The sequence below is a fragment of the Castanea sativa genome, chromosome 4 (genome assembly GCF_040712315.1).
Source record: "Castanea sativa cultivar Marrone di Chiusa Pesio chromosome 4, ASM4071231v1".
NCBI lineage: Eukaryota > Viridiplantae > Streptophyta > Magnoliopsida > Fagales > Fagaceae > Castanea > Castanea sativa.
Window position 1 is genome coordinate 3,912,483 of NC_134016.1, and position 22,989 is coordinate 3,935,471.

The window sequence follows — 22,989 nt, forward strand, 5'->3', positions numbered from 1 at the left end:
TCAGATGTAATTGACTTTAGCTTTCAACGAGTTAAAATTTACCTGAGATTGTAGCAACATAAATTTAACCATGCTATGAATATAATTAAATGTGCTAGAGGGTGTTTTGGGTTACAAGATACAGTAACACAGGTAGCAATAGCAAAGCTTAAAGCTCAAAACTTTGACTAGGCATAAAGTTGTTCAGCCTTGATTAGCAATTAGCAGCTATTTCTGCTTTGTTTTTGGGTAGACTGCAAAATTAGTAATGTATGTTGGGCTTTGTGGAGCTAGTTTATGTTTGATTCGGTTGACGACTCGACCCGACCTGAATAATGTTGCGTGGTTTTTAATGGGAGATTTTCTGCGACTTTGTGTGAAGTCAGTTTTGGTGAGATAAAAAGGTCTGTAGCTGTAATTTGTATTCTCTCTGATAATAGTGAAATCCTTGCAACTTTGTGGACGTAAGCAAAATTGCCGAACCACGTAAATATTGTCTTATGCGTGTAATTTTTTTTCTATAACATGTGTTTCTCTCTATTTTTTGTTTCTCATAAGTTTAAGAATTCGTGAAAATTTCCTCCAATCTAAGCATTTTAAATTTAGCACTGATACCTGTATGTTCTATCTTTTCCCAAAAAAACTGCTACGGTGTCTTGTTTTAACTTATCACTGACAGTGAGGCTTTTAACTTAGTCGAGGCTGACTTCATTGATGGAAGTTTTAAGTCATATTTCTGAGTAATACAATCAATTTCAAAACCAAATGGTACTAATTGAATAATTGCAAATAAAATATTCATTGCCTTACCCAGGCAAATAAAACTCAATTGCCCTTATTGTATGGGTGTGAAAATTTTGGGGGCAAAATCAGTGTCACCAAAATTTTTCCGTTAAAAAACATCATCTCTTTCTTCATTTCTTTTTCTTGGCCGCGAGAGAAAAAAAAACCGATGGCTTCAGATTTCTTCAGACTTCTCACCTCCAGTCTCGAAAATTATTGCTTTAGTAAAATCGACAATCCGTCGGGTTGTTTTCGTAATTATGAAACGTTTTGATTTCACTTTTCAATCGGAAGGAAAGAGATTTGGAAGCCAAATTTCTTCTCGACAGCGAGATGATATGTGGCGAGAGATATGAAACCATTGGGGTTTCCAGCGAGCCAGGGCAAAAGATAGAAGAAGAAAGAGTTTGAGATTTTTTAAACGCCGTTATATTATTATTATTATTATTATTATTATTTGTCACAGCACATGATATATTTTAATATAAGAAATTATACTTTGTTGAACTATTTATTTATTTATTTAAATTTTAATTTTTTTTTATTGTAATACAATGTTGTTGGTGTTTATTATATTTTGCAAATAAACGATAAAAAAGTCATTTATTATGAAAATCTACTGAAAATGTATAATCAATTTTCTAAAGTATTAAAATAATTTCTAATTAAAATTTATATTTTTGTTAACTATAAATTTTGGAAAAAGAATTTAAATTAGTTTCAAATGAGTTGGAATTAATCTTAAATGAGTCCGATGTACTTTTAAATGGACTTAAAAATAATTTTAGATTGAAGAGAAACTCGGCATAAAGTTAGAGTAGAATTGAAATCTACCTTACAACACTTGATAAAAAATTATAATAAAATTAGTTTAATCCTTTGTTGAACTTCCATCTTAATGATATTATAAACTAGTCATAATTTGAATTGTTCTCAAGACTTACCGATCAAATGCTATAACTAAATGAAGAAGATCTAGCATCACATCAAATCTTACCTAATTCAAATATTTTTAAAGCATATGGTTAGATTTATGAAATCATACAATACTTTTAAGGGGGGAAATATTAATATTAATATTACCACTTTATATTTTTCAAATAACCTAAAAATATTTATTTAATATAAAATTCTTCTGAAAATTCATAATTTATTTTCTAGAGCACTAGCAATGGAGGATGTAAAATAACACTTATTTACATTCTTAAACACTACTTTATTTATTTTGCCATCTCATTTTACAACTCACATAACATTTTTCAGTTTTTATTTTTACATACAACTCATTAAAATAATATAAACTATACTAACAAATAATATAAAAGATAATACAACTCTTCCATCTCTCTACCTTTTTGTCTTTCTCTCTCTTTACCAAACCCATACACTACTTAAAATAATAACATTTAAGTTTACCACCCAGCTATAGTAAGTTGCAAATATACCAACTTACTGTAGCAAAGTGGCATAATTTTTTACAACTACATACCCCAATAGAGTGAGTTTTCAATGAATTTAGTTGTACAATAGCCACTGGGGAGGTTTTACACCTCCCAATGCTAATGCTCTAAAGTATAGTAAAAAATTCTCATTGAAATTTATATTTGAGTTAACAATAATTTTAGTAAAAGTATTTTAAATTAAAAAGAGTTTTAAGTACTTTTAAATATACTTATAGTTTAAAATTGAAGTGAAACTCTGGCATAAAATTAGGGTAGAATTGAAGCTTATAAGACATTTAACACATTCAAAGATTAATCCTTAAGTGAACTTTCATAAATATATACATATATATATATATATATATATATATATATATATATATTAATCTACCTGAAATTTTATATTAATTATATTTTAAAATTTAAAGTAGTCGCAAACCAGTATGATGATGAGATTCATGGAAAAAAAAAAGTGCAATTATTAATTGAAGAGGATAAAATAGGAGACGGATCTCTCTTTGTGAAGCATGACGGTACAGTATTGACATGTGGATGGTTGACGGGTCAATGTTACAAGGACACGTAGTGGACGGTTGTAACATTTGGCCTCCGTTGGTATTGATTAGGCTTTAAGGATTCCTAACCGGAATCAACTTGCATCTCGCGATAAGTCTAATATGGCTTTGCTTGATCTCCACACAAACGTGAATAAACAAAGTTCTTGCGTTACATGTTTCACCATAATCAAAAGATTCCTATAAGGAAAAGAACTCTATAAGGTATGCAGAATCGAAGAGGTGTTATCCTAAAAGGAAAGGGTTTCCTGGCCAAGGTATGGATGATAACCCTATACCAATATAAATACCCCAAAACCCTCGTAAATCAAGGTACGCATAATTGATTCAACTCTGGCATTTTAGGGTTGTGAAAAGTTCTAACTTGACCTTTAGAGGGTTTTTTGGCCGGCATCACACCGATGCTCTTTGATAGGTCTTTGTTTTTCATTGTGTAGGTGTTGTTTCGACTTGAGAGTGCGTGTAGCTTTCTGGTGACTTTTTCGGCATCATCAGTTGGTGCCGTCTGTAGGAAGAAGAATAATTAGCAGCACTGGAGGGTAATTAGCCTTTGCTCTATCCTTGAGACAAAAAGTTGCATGGTATTCACTCGATCGATGGCAACAACCAACAATCAAGGCGACAAACCACATGCCACAGCTCTAGAGAGGCAAGTCCAAACGCTTGCGGTAGCGGTTAAGCGCCTAACCAAGCAGAATTTTGATTTAGAAGAGCAACTGCGGCAAAGGAATGCACACCTAAGTGCACCAGAGGAAGACCAGGAAGGTGCTAGCGCGGATGAAAGGAACGCGAAAGGGCCTGAAGGTAGCAACGCTCCGAGTAGATCGGAGCGGCAGGAGACCAACCGGCCATCCATCTCCGACACCTTACCAACTTACATAGCAGCTGAGATGCAGGAGATGAGGGAACGGATAGATGTGATGATGAACGCCCTCAAAGGTTAAATCTCCAGTGACCTGGATGACCTAGTCCATAGAATAGATTTGCCTTTCACAGCGCTCGTAAGTTCATGCCCCCTTCCCCCAAAATATCGCATGCCTCAGGTGGAGAATTACGACGAATCCAAGGAACCATTGGATCACCTGGAATCTTTCAAGACCCTAATGCATCTTTAGGGTGTACCAGATGAAATCATGTGTAGGGCTTTTCCCACCACGTTGAAAGGACCTGCGAGGGATTGGTACAGTAGGCTGACGCCTAATTCCATCGGCACTTTTAAGGAATTAGGCGCACAGTTCGTATCATACTTTATCGGGAGTCACCGACATAAGAAGTCTACCGCGTGTCTGATGAACATTAGGCAACAAGAAGACGAGAATCTAAGATCATACATAGCCCGCTTTAACAAGGAAGCCCTCTCAATAGACGAGGCGGATGACAAGGTACTTGTGGTAGCGTTCACAAATGGGCTACGAAAGGGTAAGTTCCTGTTTTCTCTGTATAAGAATGACCCAAAGACTATGTCCGAAGTGTTTTATAGGGCAACGAAGTACATGAACGTAGAGGATGCCTTGCTGGCCTGAGAGGAAAAACCTAGAAAAAGGGAAAGGTAGGAAGACACACGATCGGATAAGGGACGGAAGATGGCTAGAACCGGAGAGCGACGGGAAGATTGACGACCCAAACCGCCCACGGGAAGATTCACGAACTTCACCCCTCTCACAGCCCCAATCGACCAAGTGTTAATGCAAATCAAAGATGAAGGAACCCTAACGTTTCTTGGCAAGTTGAAGGGAGATCCGAACAAGAGGCCAAAAGACAGATACTGCCGTTTTCATGGCGATCATGGCCACGATACAACGGATTGTTATGACTTAAAGCAGCAAATTGAAGCCCTCATTAGGCAAGGAAGGTTGCAGAGGTTTGTGAGGAAGGAGAGAATGGATCAACTCCAGGAACAAAATCCTCGACAGGAGAACGAGCGTCCCAAACCACCTATAGGAGATATACAGATGATTGCAGGGGGCACTACTTCTGCAGGGTCTTCCAAAAAGGCCAGAAAAACCTATTTGCGGATGGTTCAAAGTGTTTAGTTGACAGATTCCTCACTGAAAATAATGTGAAGTGATAACCCCAGCATTGGGTTTTCAGAAGAAGATGCGCGACGCCTTCACCACCCACATGACGACGCGCTCATCGTCAACATACGGGCAGGGGACTACAACATGCATCGAGTTTTGGTGGACAACGTAAGCTCAGCGGATATCCTCTACTACCCTGCGTTCCAGCAAATGGGGATTGGTAGAGAACGACTGGTCCCAATGAATGCACCCCTTGTTGGCTTCGGAGGGACAATGCTCTACCCTCTGGGAGTCATCACGTTGTCTGTGACGGCCAAGGATTACCCACAGCAAGTAACCAAGGATGTAGCTTTTCTTGTGGTCGACTGCTCTTCTGCTTATAATGCCATTCTCGAACGACTCACTCTCAATGCATGGAAGGCTGTTACCTCGACCTACCATCTAATGGTCAAATTCCCCACCGAATACAAAGTTGGAGAGCTGTGTGGAAATCAGGTGGCTGCACGGGAATGCCACATCGCCATGATCGAAATGGATGACCACCTACAAGCAATGAGCATTGAGGAACAGCGAACGGTGGTAGAACCGATGGAAGAGTTAAAAGAAGTACACCTGGATGATTCTAGGCCCGAATGGACCACAAGAATCTACACCTTGGCTAGCCAAACAGTCCGACAAGCGCTCGCATTATTCCTCAAGGAAAACCAAGATGTTTTTGCATGGAGTCATGAGGATATGCCGAGGATAAATCCGTCGATCATAATTCATAGGTTGAACGTGTCACCCTTTTTCTCCCCTGTCCGACAGAAGAAACGAGTGTTCACCCTTGAACGAGATCGAGCCATAGCAGAAGAAGTACAGAAGCTACAAGAAGCGGACTTCATACGCGAGGTGTACTACACTGATTGGTTAGCAAATGTAGTAATGGTCAAGAAGGCCAATGGAAAGTGGAGAATGTGTGTCTACTTCACAGATCTGAATAGGGCCTGCCCTAAGGATAGTTATCCACTCCCACGTATTGATACCTTGGTAGACTCCACCGCAAGACATGAACTCTTGAGCTTCATGAATGCCTTCTCTGGCTACAACCAAATTAAATTGGATAAAGTTGATCAAGAGAAAACCTCGTTCGTAACGAGTCAGGGGCTTTTCTGCTACAAAGTAATGCCTTTCGGGCTTAAAAACGCAGGAGCCACATATCAGAGATTGATGAATAAGATGTTCACGCACCAAATTGGCAGAAACGTGCAGGTTTACGTAGATGATATGTTGGTAAAAAGCGTGCAGGAGTCCGATCACCTGAGGGACCTCCGGGAGACTTTCGATACTCTTCAGTCATATAAAATGAAGCTGAATCCGAGAAAAAGCGCGTTCGGAGTAACCGCAGGAAAATTCTTGGGATTTATGGTATCCTAGAGAGGCATTGAAGTCAACCCAGAGAAGGTAAAGGCGATCATGGAACTATCTCCTCCAAAGACAGTAAAGGAAGTACAAAGCTTGACCGGCAAGATCGCAGCCTTGAACAGATTCGTATCAAGAGCGACGGACAAATGCCTCCCATTCTTTTGCAAACTGAAGAGATCATTTGAATGGACAGACGAGTGCCAAAAGGCATTTGAAGAGTTAAAGGTGTATCTCTCCGCTCCGCCGTTGCTTAGCTCATCTATGCCGGGGGAAGAATTATTCCTATACCTTGCCGTCTCCTCAGCAGAGGTCAGAGCAGCTCTCATTAGAGAAGAAGGTAAGGTACAAAGGCCCGTGTACTTTATAAGCCGGGCACTGAGAGCGGCAGAAGAGAGGTACCCTCAGATGGAAAAACTCGCATTTGCTCTAGTAACCGCAGCTCGAAAACTCAAACCATACTTTCAAGCGCATACCATAAATGTCCTGACAGATAAACCCTTACGAAGAGCAATGAGTAGTCCTGAAGCTGCTAAACGGATGGCGCTATGGGCAATTGAGCTGAGTGAATTTGATATTAGATATCAGCCACGGGCAGCCGTGAAAGGACAGATATTGCCAAACTTCGTCGCCGAATTCACTATCATAAAAGAACAAGGGGCAGAAGAGACGCCCATATGGAGAGTCCATACAGATGGATTTTCCAATAAACATGCTGGAGGTGTTGGAGTTGTACTCCATACCCCGGAGGGAGATAGGATCAAATGCATGATCCGCCTGGACTTCTCTACTACCAACAATGAGGCAGAATATGAAGTCTTGATAGCAGGATTGGACCTTGCAATAGCAAGAAGAGCTAAGAGTGTGGTCGTATACTCTGATTCTCAAATCGTGACCAGCCAGGTTAATGGGAGCTATGACTGCAAGAATGAAAGGATGAAAAGGTATCTTGAGAAAGTGAAGGGTCGAACAAATAACCTCCAAATCAAGATGATTCAAATCCCAAGGGAGGAAAACCAAGAAGCCAACTGGCTCGCAAAGGCATTTTCGGCTGAACCTATGATCGTCCCTAAACAGGTCTTGTCCTTCGTCCAGCTCTCATCGTTATTAGATGACCTTAGCATACAGGAGGTAAGCAATGAGTGTTGTTGGACGGCTCCAATATTGGCGTATCTCAAGGAAGGAAAGCTACCCGATAACAAAGAGGACGCAAGGAAGTTGAAGGTTAAAACTGTCTGGTTCGTTTTAATCAAAGACGTCCTGTACAAAAGAGGATTCTTCCGACCATACCTAAGGTGCATCGGCCGCGAAGAAGCGGACTACGTGATGAGGGAGGTCCATGAAGGAGTTTGTGGAAACCATTCTGGATCAAGGTCTTTAGTGCACAAGCTTCTCCGAGCAGGATACTACTGGCCAACAATGCAGAAGGATGCCCACACATATGTTAGGGCCTGCGACAAGTGCCAACGATTTGGCAACTTCATAAGGCAACCAATGGAAGAACTTACCCCTATGACGGCCCCATGGCCGTTTACACAATGAGGATTAGACATCATGGGTCCATTTCCGACAGCGGTGAGGCAGCTAAAGTTCTTAGTGGTTGGTATTGACTACTTCACCAAATGGGTGGAAGCAGAGGCTCTAGCCACCATCACGGAGAAGAATATCCGTAGTTTTGTATAGAGAAGTATTATTTACAGGTATGGAATTCTGAGGGTGCTAGTTTTGGACAATGGGAAACAATTTGACAACGACACATTCAGAGACTTTTGTTCCCAGCTTGGGATCAAGAATCACTACTCGTCGCCCGCTTACCCGCAGGCCAACAGACAGGTTGAAGTCACAAACCGGTCCTTGCTTAAGATTATCAAGACCCGGCTCGAGGGGGCGAAGGGCATATGGCTGGACGAATTACCAAGTGTTTTATGGGCGTACAGAACAATGGCGAGAACACCAACAGGGGAAACACCGTTTCGATTGGCGTATGGTAGTGAGGCTCTCATACCGGCAAAAGTAGGATTAACAAGCTACCATGTGGAGAACTACGACAAGAGCAAGAATGACGAAGCTTTGTGTTTACAGCTCGACCTTGTGGACGAAGTCAGGGCGGCAGCTGAACAGAGATTAGTGCGATACCAGGACCTGATGGCAAAACATTACAACTCTAAGGTCAGGCACAGGGACTTTCAGGTGGGAGATCTGGTCTTGAGAGAAGTACTCAGTGTTGCAAAAGATGCCTCCCAAGGGAAGCTAGGACCTAACTGGGAAGGACCATACAAGATCATTCATGGCATAGGAAGGGAACGTACTACTTAGAGACACTAGATGGAAAAAAGCTGAGTCACCCATGGAACACGGAGCACCTGAAGAAATACTACCAATACCCGAAGGACAAAGACAACAGCATCATTTACCTTATTTCCAGTTTATCTTTTAGTTTTTATTTCCTACCAGCACTTTTAGAGCCAAAAGGCATTTTTCATTTTTATAAACAATATTCTAGCAATCCATTATAATAAGAGGAGTTTATTCAGAGCATATGGAAGGTATTTTGCTTAACAAGTCCATACAGGGGACGAATCATCCAAGAAGGATGAAAACCTACCAAGTCCACAAAGTGGACGGATCATCCAAGAAGCATGAAAATCTAACAAGTTCACAAAGTGGACGGATCATCCAAAAAGGATGAAAGTCTAAGAAGTCCACAAAGCGGACGGATCATCCAAGAAGGATGAAACCTAACAAGTCCACACAGTGGAAGAATCATCCAAGAAGGATGAAAAGCTATCTAGTCCACAAAGTGGACGGATCATCCAAAAAGTCTAAGAAGTCCACAAAGCAGACAGATCATCCAAGAAGGATGAAACCTAACAAGTCCATACAGTGGACGGATCATCCAAGAAGGATGAAAACCTATCTAGCCCACAAAGTGGACGGATCATCCAAGAAGGATGAAAGTCTAAGGAGTCTACAAAGCGGACGGATCATCCAAGAAGGATGAAACCTATCAAGTCTACACAGTGGAAGGATCATCCAAGAAGGATGAAACCTAACAAGTCCACACAGTGGACGGATCATCCTATCTAGAATGCAATGTACATGTCCACAAGATGGACGAATCATCCTCTCAAGGATGAATATGTGAGTCCAAAAAGTGGATGGATCATCCTCTCAAGGATGAAATGTATGAGTCAAATTGTGAGATGGACGGACCTCACAGGTAAAAGATGACTTAATCGTATATACAAGTTCACATTTGGACGGACCCTTGCGACATGATTAGATAATCTATTGTATAAGCCATAAATTAAAAAATTCACGACGGATAAAAACAAGCAAATAAGCTAGTTAAATCCTACAAGAGGAATTATGTCCACAAACAAATTACGACGGTTAAAAGCTGTCCTTGACATTGAAATAAAATATAAAAAAAAACTACTGATGATGCGGGGGGGGGGGGGGAGTGCTTTCAAGTTTATGATCACCGTCTGGTTGATCTTGGGTAAGAGTCTGTCATTCGTCCACAAGAGGAGCATTAACAGCAAACAAGTCTTTTGTACTCTCTGAATGGACGGAGTGAGCTAATGTCTGCCCTTGGACGTCTATGGAGACATAGGACACGTCTAGATCTAGATATAAGGCCTTAACCTGACGGAGGGCATCATCAAATCCGTCAGCAAAGGAGCTCTCAAGCTCTGCTAAAAGAAGGTCGGAGTCACGATACTCCCGTATCGCCTCTTCTTTGGCTTCGCGGAGCTGATTCCTGGCGTCCGTCACCTCCTTTTCTTTATCCTTCAAGATTTGTGTAAGCTGCTCCGTTTGCCTCTCTAGCTCTCCTCTGACCTGCTCAGAACAGGTGAGTTTTCTCTCCATATTGATCTTCCAGGCCTTCAAATCATGAAGCTCGTCCTCTATCAGCTTATTCTTCTTCTTGAGACGGTCCAAAGTTGTCTTATGATTCAGACAACGACCCACCAGCCCTTTCATCATCAACATGGCCTGAAAACAAAGTCAAAATGAATATGATAAAAATGACGAATAAGGAAGGACGGGTTCAAGGCTGAGGACGGGTTTAAAATACCTGAGCAATGGTAAAAAGGCCCGTCTCTCCCATCGCCTCTGTAGCGTGGTTACCAAGGTCCTCATAATTGTCAACAGTAATGATAGATGAGAGTTTTTCTAAGGCATACTCGGAATCTTCTCGCAAAAGGACGGGTGGTTTCTCACCAGTAGGAGCTGGACCTTTCATCAAACTTTTACCCTTTCCATGCCCCATGGGAGTGACCGTTCTTTTGGTCTCGGCTTCCAGCGCTACGACGGGCTCAGGGGTTGTTTTCTACTTCTTTTGTTGACGTTCCATTTTCTCCGGTTGCTTCCGTTTGGATGGAACGGATGAACCCGTCCCCTTAATCTATTGACCAGCCTCCTATTTCTTCTTAGCTGCTTGCTGCTTGATGAAGGCTCTTCTTTTGGCAACGTCCATTTCTACAAAGAAAAGACGGATGTGCAGCATTAGAAAAGAATAAGTAAAAGAAACTGAAAGCGTTTAACGACGGGCTTACGTTTGCGAACTCTATTATTGTAACAACGGGCAGCTGAAGTTAGTTCGGGGCCTTCACAATACCAGTAGAGTGTGTCGAGGGTGACTAATTTTTCCCACGTCCTCTCTTCGAGCTTGGTCTTATTAAAAATCCTCTCCAAAAAGCTCCACTGCTCTAATGTAACTAGCGGACGGTCTCGAGGTACAAAAGAAGACGTTTAGAGTAACTTACAAAAAATAAAAGTAAGGTTTGAGCACACACGGGAACTAAACCAAGTGCATACCCGACGAAGGCATTATGCCCCATGTTGTGTCAACGGGCATATATTTGTTATCCCCTAGACGACACATCCACTCATCCCCTTCCATGAAAAAATACCTACTCTTCCAGTCCCTTTTAGAGTCGGGTGTATCACGCACGAGCCTCAACAACAGGCTCCTAGCTACGAAACTATACATACCCTTTGACTTTATGATCTCAGTGGGACGGTAACAGTGAAAAAATTCTTCCACCGTCAGCCTTCGTGCACCATTTGACATGGCCCCGTACAAGACCTCCACGCCTATGAAAACCCTCCAGGCGTTTGGGGAGATTTATGTGACGGATAAACCAAGATACTGAAGGAGTCGACGGTGGAGAGAGCTTAGAGGAAATCTGAGCCTTGCCTTTAGCATTTGCTCATAAATCCCAACACTTTCAACACCCTTATAGTAACATTTCTCGGATTTATGGGGGAGACGGAGACGGATGTTGTCAGGAATTTGGTACTTGGCCCTAATAGTTTTGAAATGAGATTCTTTGACCGTAGACCTAAAATCATTGACCATCCACAGGGGTAGCATTACGAACTCCCTAAGGCCGTCAGGACCAATTACAGATTGAACAGGGGGATCGATGCTGTGTAGGCCATCACATGAAGCCTCCTCTGAACTATCCGACTCCAAACCTTTGTCATCTAAGGAAGGATAAGTAGCGGACGGATTCCTTTCTTCACTTGAAGTGTCAGGGTCTTTTTGACCTAATAGGATTCCTTCATCGTAGCCCGCCCCGTCGCGGACAAACGAATGATTACTCGACGCACTAGACATTACCTACATATGATGGTAAAACCTAAATCACTGACGAATCTACAGAAAGTGCGTGGATTAAAAAAGAAAAAGTTTAGTGAAGTACATACCGGATTGAAATCAAGCATTATGAGATGACGGAGAGATTAGCAGGACGGTACAAGTGCGTAAAGTAAACGACAGTGGCTCTCTGATTGCAAAATTTCTATAAGAAGGTGAGAATGAAGAAAGAGAAGGCAAGCTTTTATAAAGCAAAGGGCATAGAATACGAAGGGACGCCTCGCTTAGAGTGAATAGCCAATAGATGAAGGCCGCGTGTCCTTTGTCATAAATAATCCTAGCCCATCTGTCTTAATAGGTTACCATGAGAAAGGAAGACTGCCACTCCATGAGTGCATGTAGTTTGTAGCGATGGACTTAAGGAGTGAGGGGGCAACTGAAGAGGATAAAATAGGAGATGGATCTCTCTTCGTGAAGCATGACGGTACGGTATTGACATGTGGATGGTCGATGGGTCAATGTTACAAGGACACATAGTGGACGGTTGTAACATTTGGCCTCCGTTGGTATTGATTAGGCTTTAAGGATTCCTAACCGGAATCAACTTACATCTCGCGATAAGTCTAATATGGCTTTGCTTGATCTCCACACAAACGTGAATAAAGAGAGTTCTTGCGTTACACGTTTCACCATAATCAAAAGACTCTTATAAGGAAAAGAACTTTATAAGGTATACAGAATCGGAGAAGTGTTATCCTAAAAGGAAAGGGTTTCTTGGCCAAGGCATGGATGATAGCCCTACACCAATATAAATACCCCAAAACCCTCGTAAATCAAGGTATGCATAATTGACTCAACTCTGGCATTTTAGGATTGTGAAAAGTTCTAACTTGACCTTCAGAGGGTTTTTGGCCGATACCACACCGGTGCTCTCTAATAGGTCTTTGTTTTTCGTTGTATAGGTGTTGTTTTGACTTGAGAGTGCGTGTAGTTTACTGGTGACTTTTTCGGCATCATCATTAAATATAGCACATAATCCGAATTTTTATCCAGACTCACCAATCAAATGCTAAAATTAAATGGACAAGACCCAAGCATCACGTAGAATCTAAGAGCACCAAATGTTGAAACAGGAAAACAAATCAAGAAAATGACAGAACACTTATTGTTTGTGAATTCATGCTATCCTTCTCGGAGAGGGCCACCACTTGTTGTTAGTGGATCTGATGATGGAACTGCCAAACTGTGGGATATGCGTCAGCGGGGTGCCATTCAAACATTTCTAGAAAAATACCAAATCACAGTCGTCAATTCCTCAATGAGTGTGTTTTCCATTCCAGTGAACCTATTGTTGGATCTTGCAGTAGTGATAAATAGATTTATTTGGGGGGGGGGGGGTGTGGGGGATTTGAGAACCAAACCTAAAGAACTTACAACTTAGTGACTGTATTTTCAGCAAATTGTTGGCTCTTTAACTGGCTCTTTAACTGCCCTTCAAAGACTTTGAAAATGTTGTATTCGTATCTCTTATTGTAGTTCCCCAAATTTGAATTTTGGTATCTTTATTGGCAATGTTAGAAGATTACGTTCCATTTTGGAATATTGTTTCTACATGTATTTTGGCATCTCTGAATACGTCTAGGTTCCATGATCCCCTCCTACTAGGGGTAGCTTGATGCATCTAATGGCCTAAAGCAAAAATTGATTATCATATTTTATATATTAAATTACTAGTAATTAATATGAATCACGTAATTAATTTTTATATAGAAATAGACACAAACAAGTTGAAAAAACTTTTTTGCATTTGTTGATGCGACAAATTGACAGTGGTAAGTAAAGAGTGACGTTAGTAGTAAACTTAGATGAAAACTAGTAAAAGTTTGCTAACTTAACTATTGTGAAAAATGTTGTGAATTTTTTTGTGTATTGCTTTTTATTTTTTTTATTTTTTGAGAAGTGCTACATTCACAATATTTTTCACAACAAATCCTAGATGTTAAATTGCTTCTTGTTTTCTATTTGAATCCATCACTAAAATTATTTGTTTGCTATCGATAACAGCCTGTAACAACTTGCTACTTAGGATTTGTTGTAAAAGTATTGTAGACGTAGCATTTCTCTCCCTCTTTTTTGTTTTTTTTTCATTTGATAAAAATAATATTATTTTATTTATTGGTTAATATTTGGATTTAATTAATACTATTACAATGAAAAAAATTATCCAATTAGTTAAAATTTGGGGGTCTTTTTTTTTGCTTGGGGGCCTTAGGTGACTGCATTAATTGCTTCTAGCATTGAGCCGGCACCACCTCCCACATTCCTTTAGTCCAATTAAAACCTTATTGAGAGGGATTTTTGTAGAAAATCCTTGGCAATTTTAAGGGTGTTGTGTCACTCACAAAATAAAGGCCAATGAAAAAAAAAAAAACACCTAATTACGAGGGTCTAACTATAATCTCATCATGGGTTCCAGTTAGCTCAATAAGTAAAGTCTCTAATGGTCAAATAAAAGATCTGAAGTTCAATTTTCACCTACACCAAAAACCGACTAGTGTCTTGGTCTAATAATAAAAAATTATCATCAATAGCGTACGCTATAGGTTAAAACTCTATATATAAATAATAATAAAAACTATAATCTCATCCAAAAAAAAGGTAAAAAATATTTTCAATAGTTTCTTTCGGTGTATTAGTGAAAAGATAGGATCTATATATATTGACAAGTTTGGATACTTGTGCTTTAACCCCAATAGGAAGATCATGTGTCATTATCGACTTATTTAACCACACTTAATCTAACCAACGAAGTAAGTGTTCTTTGTTAGGGTTGATGCCAGCTTGAAAGAATATATTGTGTTCTTGGTATTATCAAGGGCGTAGCTTGGAATTTTTACATGGGAGGGCCGATGTAAAGCACAAGCTTGGAATGCTAGCCATCAAGCACACTCTATTGAGGTTTTGAGCTGCAACCGATTATTCTCTAATTCTTTTGACGTTTGTTTCTCAATTAGCTTGTCAATATGTTGTGAATAATTCTTTATATCCTCGCAACATTTCACGGAAATTTTATGTAGGGAGTTTGGATCTTTCCCTAAATGACGAAGTAAAAGACAATTCATTCCATCATTCACCTTTTTTCCAATTATTAAAACATGTTAGAATGAATGCATCTGATCCGGGATGACCTATTGGTTTTTTACTAAAAAGGTAGCAAGGTAGACAATATATCGCATCCATTGAAGGTGAGTATTCCAACCAATCCCTATGTGAATGTGATTCAAACCATGAAGGTTGAAATCAACAACAATGAGTATCATCGTTGTATGGATAGTCTATATTTTTAGGTTGATATGGAACTTTTTTAAGATAAGCTCGTCGGATTTCATCTTGTTTGTTAATAGGAAATTCACATATTTGTTTACGTGATCCCGAATCACGACCTATCTCTTCAGATTGAATTCTTGAACATCTAGAGGGGTGTTCATCAGGCATTGAAGTATCAACATTTGTTTCTACAGCCACACGTGTCCTAATTTCTGAATTGCTAACATCTTATTTCTTAAAGAATGCATCAATTGTTTTTTGTTTGCTCATAATTCTTTTAGCTTTAAGAATATGACTCAAAAATTAACCTGAAAAGAAATTTAAAAAATAAAATTTTAATTAGAAATTTTTACTTAGTTATATGAATGTTATTCATATTCAAGAAAAACAAAATTTCTACTATAATTTAAACAGTCAACCCATTTTTAATACAACTTTAATTAATAATAACCCCTCAAACAAAAACAAAAATTAAACACAGAAGTATTGTTACACAACATAAACCAAACAATTTAACAACACCCACAGCCACATCACATGATATCTAACTAATCAAAAATAGGTAATGAATCAAAACAATTTTACCTTAGAAATTTTGTCTTTACAAAGTGCAAAGATGGGCGTGGGCTGTGTGGCAATGCCTACTGCCTCTGCCTACAACTTTAGATCTTCCCTTCAAGACTTATCACAAACAATCTCCCCATGCCTTCAATCATGTATTTCTCTATAAATCTATGAAAATATAAAGAACATGTGAATATTTAGGTGTGGATAGTTGAGAAAATTAAAAAATAAAAATAAAAAAGACACTAAAAAGAAATGATTGTCTAATGCTTAAGAAAGAGAAGAAAACTCACCAGGTAGTCACCAAGTTCCAAATCCTGAAATTTGACAATGAAATATGTTGGGTGATTTGTTTTAGAAAGCAAGAAGAAAGAAAAAATTGATCAGGATTTTTTTTTTTTTTCCAGACTATAAGGACGAGGACTGATCCTGAGTTTTGGGGGCTAGTACTCTGGTTGGCAGCGGAGTAGGAAGTGTATCAAAGAAGACCCCAAAAAAAAAAAAAATTCAAGGGAATGGGATTCGGTGGGGTGCTTTTTTTTTTTTTTTTGACCAAAATGATAGAAGTGGGGTACTAGGCTGGGGTGGGTTTTTTGAGATTGAGAGAAAATGTAGTTTTGTTATTAGTGTTTGGACTTGAGTATTTAAATGTAAGTGGGCTGTGGGTCAATTTTTTGTTTTATTTGGAGTACAGAAGGCTAAAACTAAAGCTGAGCCTGAGAATAGTGGAGATATTACGGGTATGGTGGGGGGCCAGATGACAAGTATTAGGGGCCAATTATTTTTTATAACTACTCTAATGGATATATATATATATATATATATATATATATATATATATATATTTTTTTTTTTTTCCAGGGGCCATGCCCCCCCCCCCCAAGCCACTACATGGCTCCGCCCTTGGGTATTGTACAAGATTTGGCAGGTTCACATTTATTAGTACAAGCTACATATACACAATGTTTTGTCTACGTATTTAAGTTCATCACTCCAATTTCAAAAATTCCAGGAGTAACATATTCATAATCTGTACAAGCCAATATGTCTGCCTGGTCATACTTTGATCGTCAAAATAATCCAAGAAGCAACTATATAGACACAATGTTTAATTTTATATTTTTATTTTAAATATTTTTCCAAAAGCAATGTTTGATTTCTTGCAACGCTTTTGACAAAATTGTGGCCACTATCCAGCCTCTATACATCCTCTAAAATTAAAAAATAAAATAAAATACAAAACCTAAATTAGCTGTTTGGTAAGAGGACAACTAGGAAAAGTCAATTCTAAAAGTCAATTTTTTTACACAGCTAATTCACCATTACAGCTTATTAAGAACTTCTGCTTAATTTCACAACAATTGTAAACAAAATTGGATTGAGTATATATGGAGTCTGCTTGACAAAGGTTAGTCCCACTTGACCCCCAATGCCACTAAAATCAAGCTTTGCTGGAACAATTCTCTCAAAGATTTGGAACATCAAAGAGTAAACAAAAGATTATCTAATTCTTTCAACTACTCACATCAGCAAATGAGTTTATATTTACTTGAGATTCTTGCAGATCTGCCAACGTGAGGACCTATATAAACAAATATTCCACAAAAATTTAGCCAAAGGAAGAATAAGATTAAATTTGCTAGTTGATTTTTTGGGTTACAAGATGATATAACATGGCAATTGTAAAGCTTAAAGCTTGAAATATTGACTAGGCATAATATTATTCAGCCTTGATTAACAATTATCAACTATCACTGCTTCTTTTTTGGGTAGACTGCAAGATTAATTTCTGTATGCATTTCATATTTAGCATTCATACTGTATTTCATATTTAGCATTCATATTAACAATTTGAAACTGCATACTGTATCTTGTTTCAAATTGTTACTGACAATGAGGATTTTTAGCGTAGGAGCTACAACTGAAATTAGTCATGGCTAACCTCATTGATGGAAGTTTTAAGTCATATTTCTGAGTAATGCAATTAATTTCAAAACCAATTGGTACTAATTGAATTATTGCAAATAAAATTCAGTTTACAGAAGCACTTGTTCATTGCCTTATCTCCAACGAAGACTAGCATCCATTAATCTTTTGTATGAACTGGAGCACCCAAATTGATTGACCTCTTATCATAGACTATAGACAACAAGACTGACAAGAAAAGACTGTAACGAACAACATGTGAAAATCCATTAATTGAAGTGATTATCTGTGAAAAAATTTGACAATAAATCAAGTGTAAGATGGCTAATCACCCTAGCAATTAAACAATAAACCGTTGAAGTCACTAGAGCAAAGGGCTCTAGGTGAAGCCATGATAACAGCATACGATTTGATAGGCGGATGAACTGTTAGGAATTCTGTTTAGCAGAAAAGATCTCTTGTTTAGCATACATAGGAGATGGACCATTCCAATATTATTCCCATTTGAGATCCAGAAGCTTTTGAGGGGATACAAACAAACTGAAGACAAGAAAGAAAAAATAGATATAGTAAAATGGCTTACTAAAGTCTGTAACTTGATCATTTAAAAAAAATGCAATAAACTCTAATCTGATTTATTTCAAGTATCTCTTCTTGTAATTTCATAGTTTTATGTCACTGAGTATTTCTAAAATTTGAAAATGCAAGTTGAGAGAAATTGAAGCTAATTTAAAAAGGCTGATCGTAGATGTGTACCTTCGAAGCCACCGAGGAAGAGTTAAGAAACAATTAAAATATGAGATTGAAAAGCAGAAGAATTTTCAAGAATCCTATATCATGAAAGAAAAGATTCACGGCTAACTATTAGGAGATGGAAGCAACTATGGCATTAGCACTGGAAAAAAACCTTGGCCTTACTTGATGATTGCCTGTAGCGTTGCCAAGTATTGTATGCTCATCTTTTTTTTTTTTTTTCTTGGTTAAAGTATTGTATGCTCATCAATACTTGCAAACACATGACATGGTACGGTTCCTGGTGACCAACAACAAAAAATCTTTAAGAAAGAGATAAAGATAAAACTAAAGAGAATAAAATTTAATGCAGTTAGATAATCGAAGTAATTAGAGTACAAAGGACACAATGACATCAACAAAATATATAAACTAGATAGGATAAAACTTAGATATGGTAATTAATTCAGACACTTGGTTGTTTTGAATTTAATTGTTCGTGGAAAAATAATAATATTTGCATCTTATTGGTCAATGCAACCAAGTGTTTTAATTTAATTAGGGTACTTAATGTATTGCACCGAAGGTATTGTACATTTGTACCAAAGTCTTATTTTATCATAAAATGAACATGAACCAGACACAATGAAACCAACACCAACAAACTCACCTTTTAACAATAGAAATCATGGAATTTGTTAAAATGAAAACTAAAAAAAAAAAAAAAAAAAAAAAAAAAAAAAAAAAAAAAAAAAAAAAAAAAAAAAAAGAAAAGAAAAGGAATCGCTAGAAATATGTTGTATTTGTTATCCCAGTTTGATTTTGGTCATGTAGAGCACTTTCTCACCATTGTTTATGTATCAATGTCAATATGAAATATTATTCACAAACATGATCAGCCCTATTTCTTTACCTTTCTGTTTCTTTCGTAAAAAGTTTGCACGTGGAAGATGTTATAAATCTTGATTTTGAAGATAAGATATGCGTGTTGTTGGTAAGATATCAAGCACGGTGAAGGCGTTTCAGATGGATTAGGGTACAAAGTAATGCTCCCATTGGATCTGATAATTGCATAATACAATGCTAAGACTGTGAGTGTGAACTATAACTCTAGAGCTAAACCATTAAAAACTTGAATGCTGTCTGAAGCTCTTCAACAATAGAATGATAATATCAATCTTATGCGAGTGAATTACTACTTTTCCACCATACATATTACATAACCATATAGAGTTTTATTTAACTATTGAGAAAAAAAATTCCCTTGCATTCTTTTATGTTGGAAAGTAAAAAATAAAATTCATTGGAAAAAGAGAAATTGAAGTACCTTGACTTGTTTGCACATGAACACATTTCAGTTCTTTCCCCTATTGCATTACAACAATGAAATAAGCTATAGAAAAGAAGAGGAGGAGATCTGGTTAAGATGGAATTACCACATTATTTTTGTATAATTGGAATATGGGCAATGTTGGGCCATTTTTACTTTGAATGGGGATGCCAAAAATTTAGTGGCTTCCCTAATTTGCTGTGGATGCTTGCTGGGTTCTCTGGGCTAGTAGTTGAGGAGATAATGTCAATGTTACAAGGGCAATTTCTTCCCCAACTCCTAATTTCTCTTTGCTTGGAAACAGTGGTTGAAGATGTTCAGTGTCTTGTCCGTGGGCTACAATGGGTTTCTGTCAAATGTGTTAAGAGAAGTGGAAATAAAGTGGCACATGCCCTTGCTCGCCAGCCATGCTAGGAATATCATATAGATGAAATGTACTGGATGGAGGACACACCTCCACCAGCTGTGGAAGCTTTGTACGTTCCGGGATTCTCTTACTTTGCTTAATTGAATGAATGAATGTTTCAGTTTCAAAAAACAATTGGTCAATCCAAAAGTAGAAAGGAAAAACGGGAGCGAGCTCGAGAGCGTGAAAGACGGGAGGAAGAGTCACGTTCTAAATCAGAAGGTCCTCCAGTGCATAGGAAGCCTTTGAAAGATAGGAATTATAAAGTGGACCTTGAATCTCGGTTGGGAAAAACTCAGCTTGTTGCTACTCCAGTAGTGGCACCTGGATATTACTGTTCAGTTTGCGTGTGTGTGTGTGTAGTGAAGGATTCTGCAAATTACTCGGATCATATCAATGGAAAGAAACATCAAAGAGCGTTGGGTATGTCTATGCATGCAGGTAGAACGGGCATCTGTTGACCAGGTCAAACAGCGATTTGAAGTTCTTAAGAATCCTGGAAGCTTCACTGAACAAGATCTTGATGAGCGGATCTTAAAGCAGCAACAAGAAGAGGAGATAGGAAGCATATCAACAATTTTAGATTTTTTTTTTTTTTTAAAAAAACAGGAAAAATATGAGGTTGGTAATGATTTGCCAAGTTAGTTACCTTCAAAATCAAATTGTATTGCATTATTATAATTGTGGTATCAGTTGTTGAGTATGAGCAATATTAGATTTCATTTCATGACTTCTTGCCCCAGTTAACTAATAGAACACAACCAACACTAATCAAGCCAAAATAATTTCATAAAAATATTTTAATTTGAAATTTATTCTTTTTCTTTTGCTTAGTAACAAGTTGGTAAATGTTGTAGAAAAGGTGACAGAGAAGAGGGGATCTTTTGCATGAATAGTATATTTGTTGGATTGAATTAATACTTCATAAATAAGAAGGGAAAAGATGTGAGAAAAACTTACCAACTTTGATGAACTTATATTGAACTCCATAAGACTAATCAATTGTTCTTCCAACTGAATACAATAAATATGTTGTCACTAGTGCCTGCACATCAAGACAATATATTAAAATAATAAATAAGAAATAGACTAAAATAAAGATCTGGGGAAACTAAACAAAGAAAGGAAGAAATTAGGGAAATTATGAACACAATTGGTTAATTTAAAGTAGAATATCAGAAAAGAGAAGAGGATTAGGCTTGACTCTTGAGCTAACTCATCACACATTGTTGTAGTAATAAAACTTCCTGTTTAATCAATTCCTTGTCAATGGACCAGAATTTCAATACTCTCGGCACTTCTATCATTTAACTTGAGGCAATTATGAATGAATAAGCATTGCAATTTGTTGAACTGACACATGGCATTCACTTTAGGCAAATAAAAAAAGTCCTTGCCCCACCACTTTAGCAAATTTTACATTCCATAATATCAACAAACTTAGTAAATAGTAGATGACATATATAAATCCCAAAGGATAGAACTTGTTGTAAGGGTGATGTCAGATGAAAAGAAGATGAGATTTGGGGGGGAACTCACTAATTTTGATAAAGTCAGGTCTCATCCATCTTTGATCTTTCCTATGTTGCTTTGATAAGTGAAAATAAGATGAAAGCATTTGGACAGTATAGAAGAATTATGATTGTTAAAAACTAACAGCAACAACTATATCTTAAAAAAAAAAAAAAAAATAGCAACAATTTATAGATATAGAAGACGTCAATTACTTGCACAAGTTTAAGTTAGTTATAGTCTTTTCATCTTTCTTATCTCGGTGGATCCTTATGGAATTTTGTTTTTCTAGAGGGCCAATATCGCTGCAGGTATACGTTCATGTACATTTTTCATAGACTCATATTCAATCAACAAAGTAATATAATATAATATAAGTTCAGTCCTGCTCCATCCCCAATTCCACTAAATTAAAACCCAGCTTTGGTCGAACAATTCTCTCAAAGATTTGGAACATCAAAGAGTGAACAATATTGTTCAAGATTTGAGAGACAATGTGAGCAATTCTATCTTTCATGAAAAGATGCCTATACTTTACTGGCCTGTTTGGAAATTTAGAGAGGAAGGAGAGTAGAGGGGAGTAGAGAGGAGGAGAGTAGTGAGAGGAGAGCAGAGGAGAATGATTACCCTCCACCTTGTTTGGATGTTTTTATAATTACTAAAGAGGAAGGGAGTAATTAGCCCTTCTCATTGTTTGGATGTTTTAAAAATTAGGATAGAGAGAAGAGGAAATGATTAAATATTTTTAAATAGACAAATTTACCCCTATTTGAAAATGGACTTGCAATATTGGTCTATGATTAATTTGTTAGATTAAATAATTATGACTATAGAATGCAATATTTTTTTTGATAATTTTTTTTTTCTGATGTGAATTAAATAATCAACATTGGTCTATGATTAAATATTTTTTCTCCTTTTTTATTATACTAAAAAAAAGCCAGCCTAAATTGATAATAATTAAAATAAGAAAAAAGTGTTTGGTTTTTTTTTTTTTTACTGAAAAAAATCAATAAAATATTGAATTTTGAGTATTTCTTTCATTTATTATTATTATTATTTTTAATATTTTTTTTAGTATAATAAAAAAAAGGAGATAAAGAGCGTTACAGATTATTGAGTAAAGGCTTTATCTCCTTTTTAGTAATTAGCCTTTATCTCCTTTTTCTCAATAAAGAGCTGACAGAGCTTGAGAGAAAGAGTGTTACAGATTTTTTTTTTTTAACGGGACAACATTGTAATTTTATAAATATAATAAGGGTAAATTATGTAATTTACTTGATCAATAATTTTATGTGCTTTACTCTCCCTCCAGATCTCTCCAATTTGGGGGAATTAAAAATGAGAGGGTTAGAGATAGTTGAAACCCCTCCAAATCCCTCT

At 37.5% G+C, this 22,989-nt stretch overlaps 1 protein-coding gene across 1 annotated transcript; it reads left to right on the top strand.

Annotated features, from left to right (window-relative positions):
- Positions 1–8,142: 8,142 nt before the first annotated feature.
- LOC142632322 (uncharacterized) lies at positions 8,143–8,517 on the top strand. Its single transcript, XM_075806760.1, has one exon. The coding sequence runs from the start codon at positions 8,143–8,145 to the stop codon at positions 8,515–8,517; it is 375 nt and encodes a 124-aa protein (XP_075662875.1).
- Positions 8,518–22,989: the final 14,472 nt, after the last annotated feature.

Coding starts and splice junctions, on each gene's coding strand:
- LOC142632322 (XM_075806760.1), top strand. CDS start 8,143: ATGGCGAGAACACCAACAGGGGAAACACCGTTTCGATTGGCGTATGGT.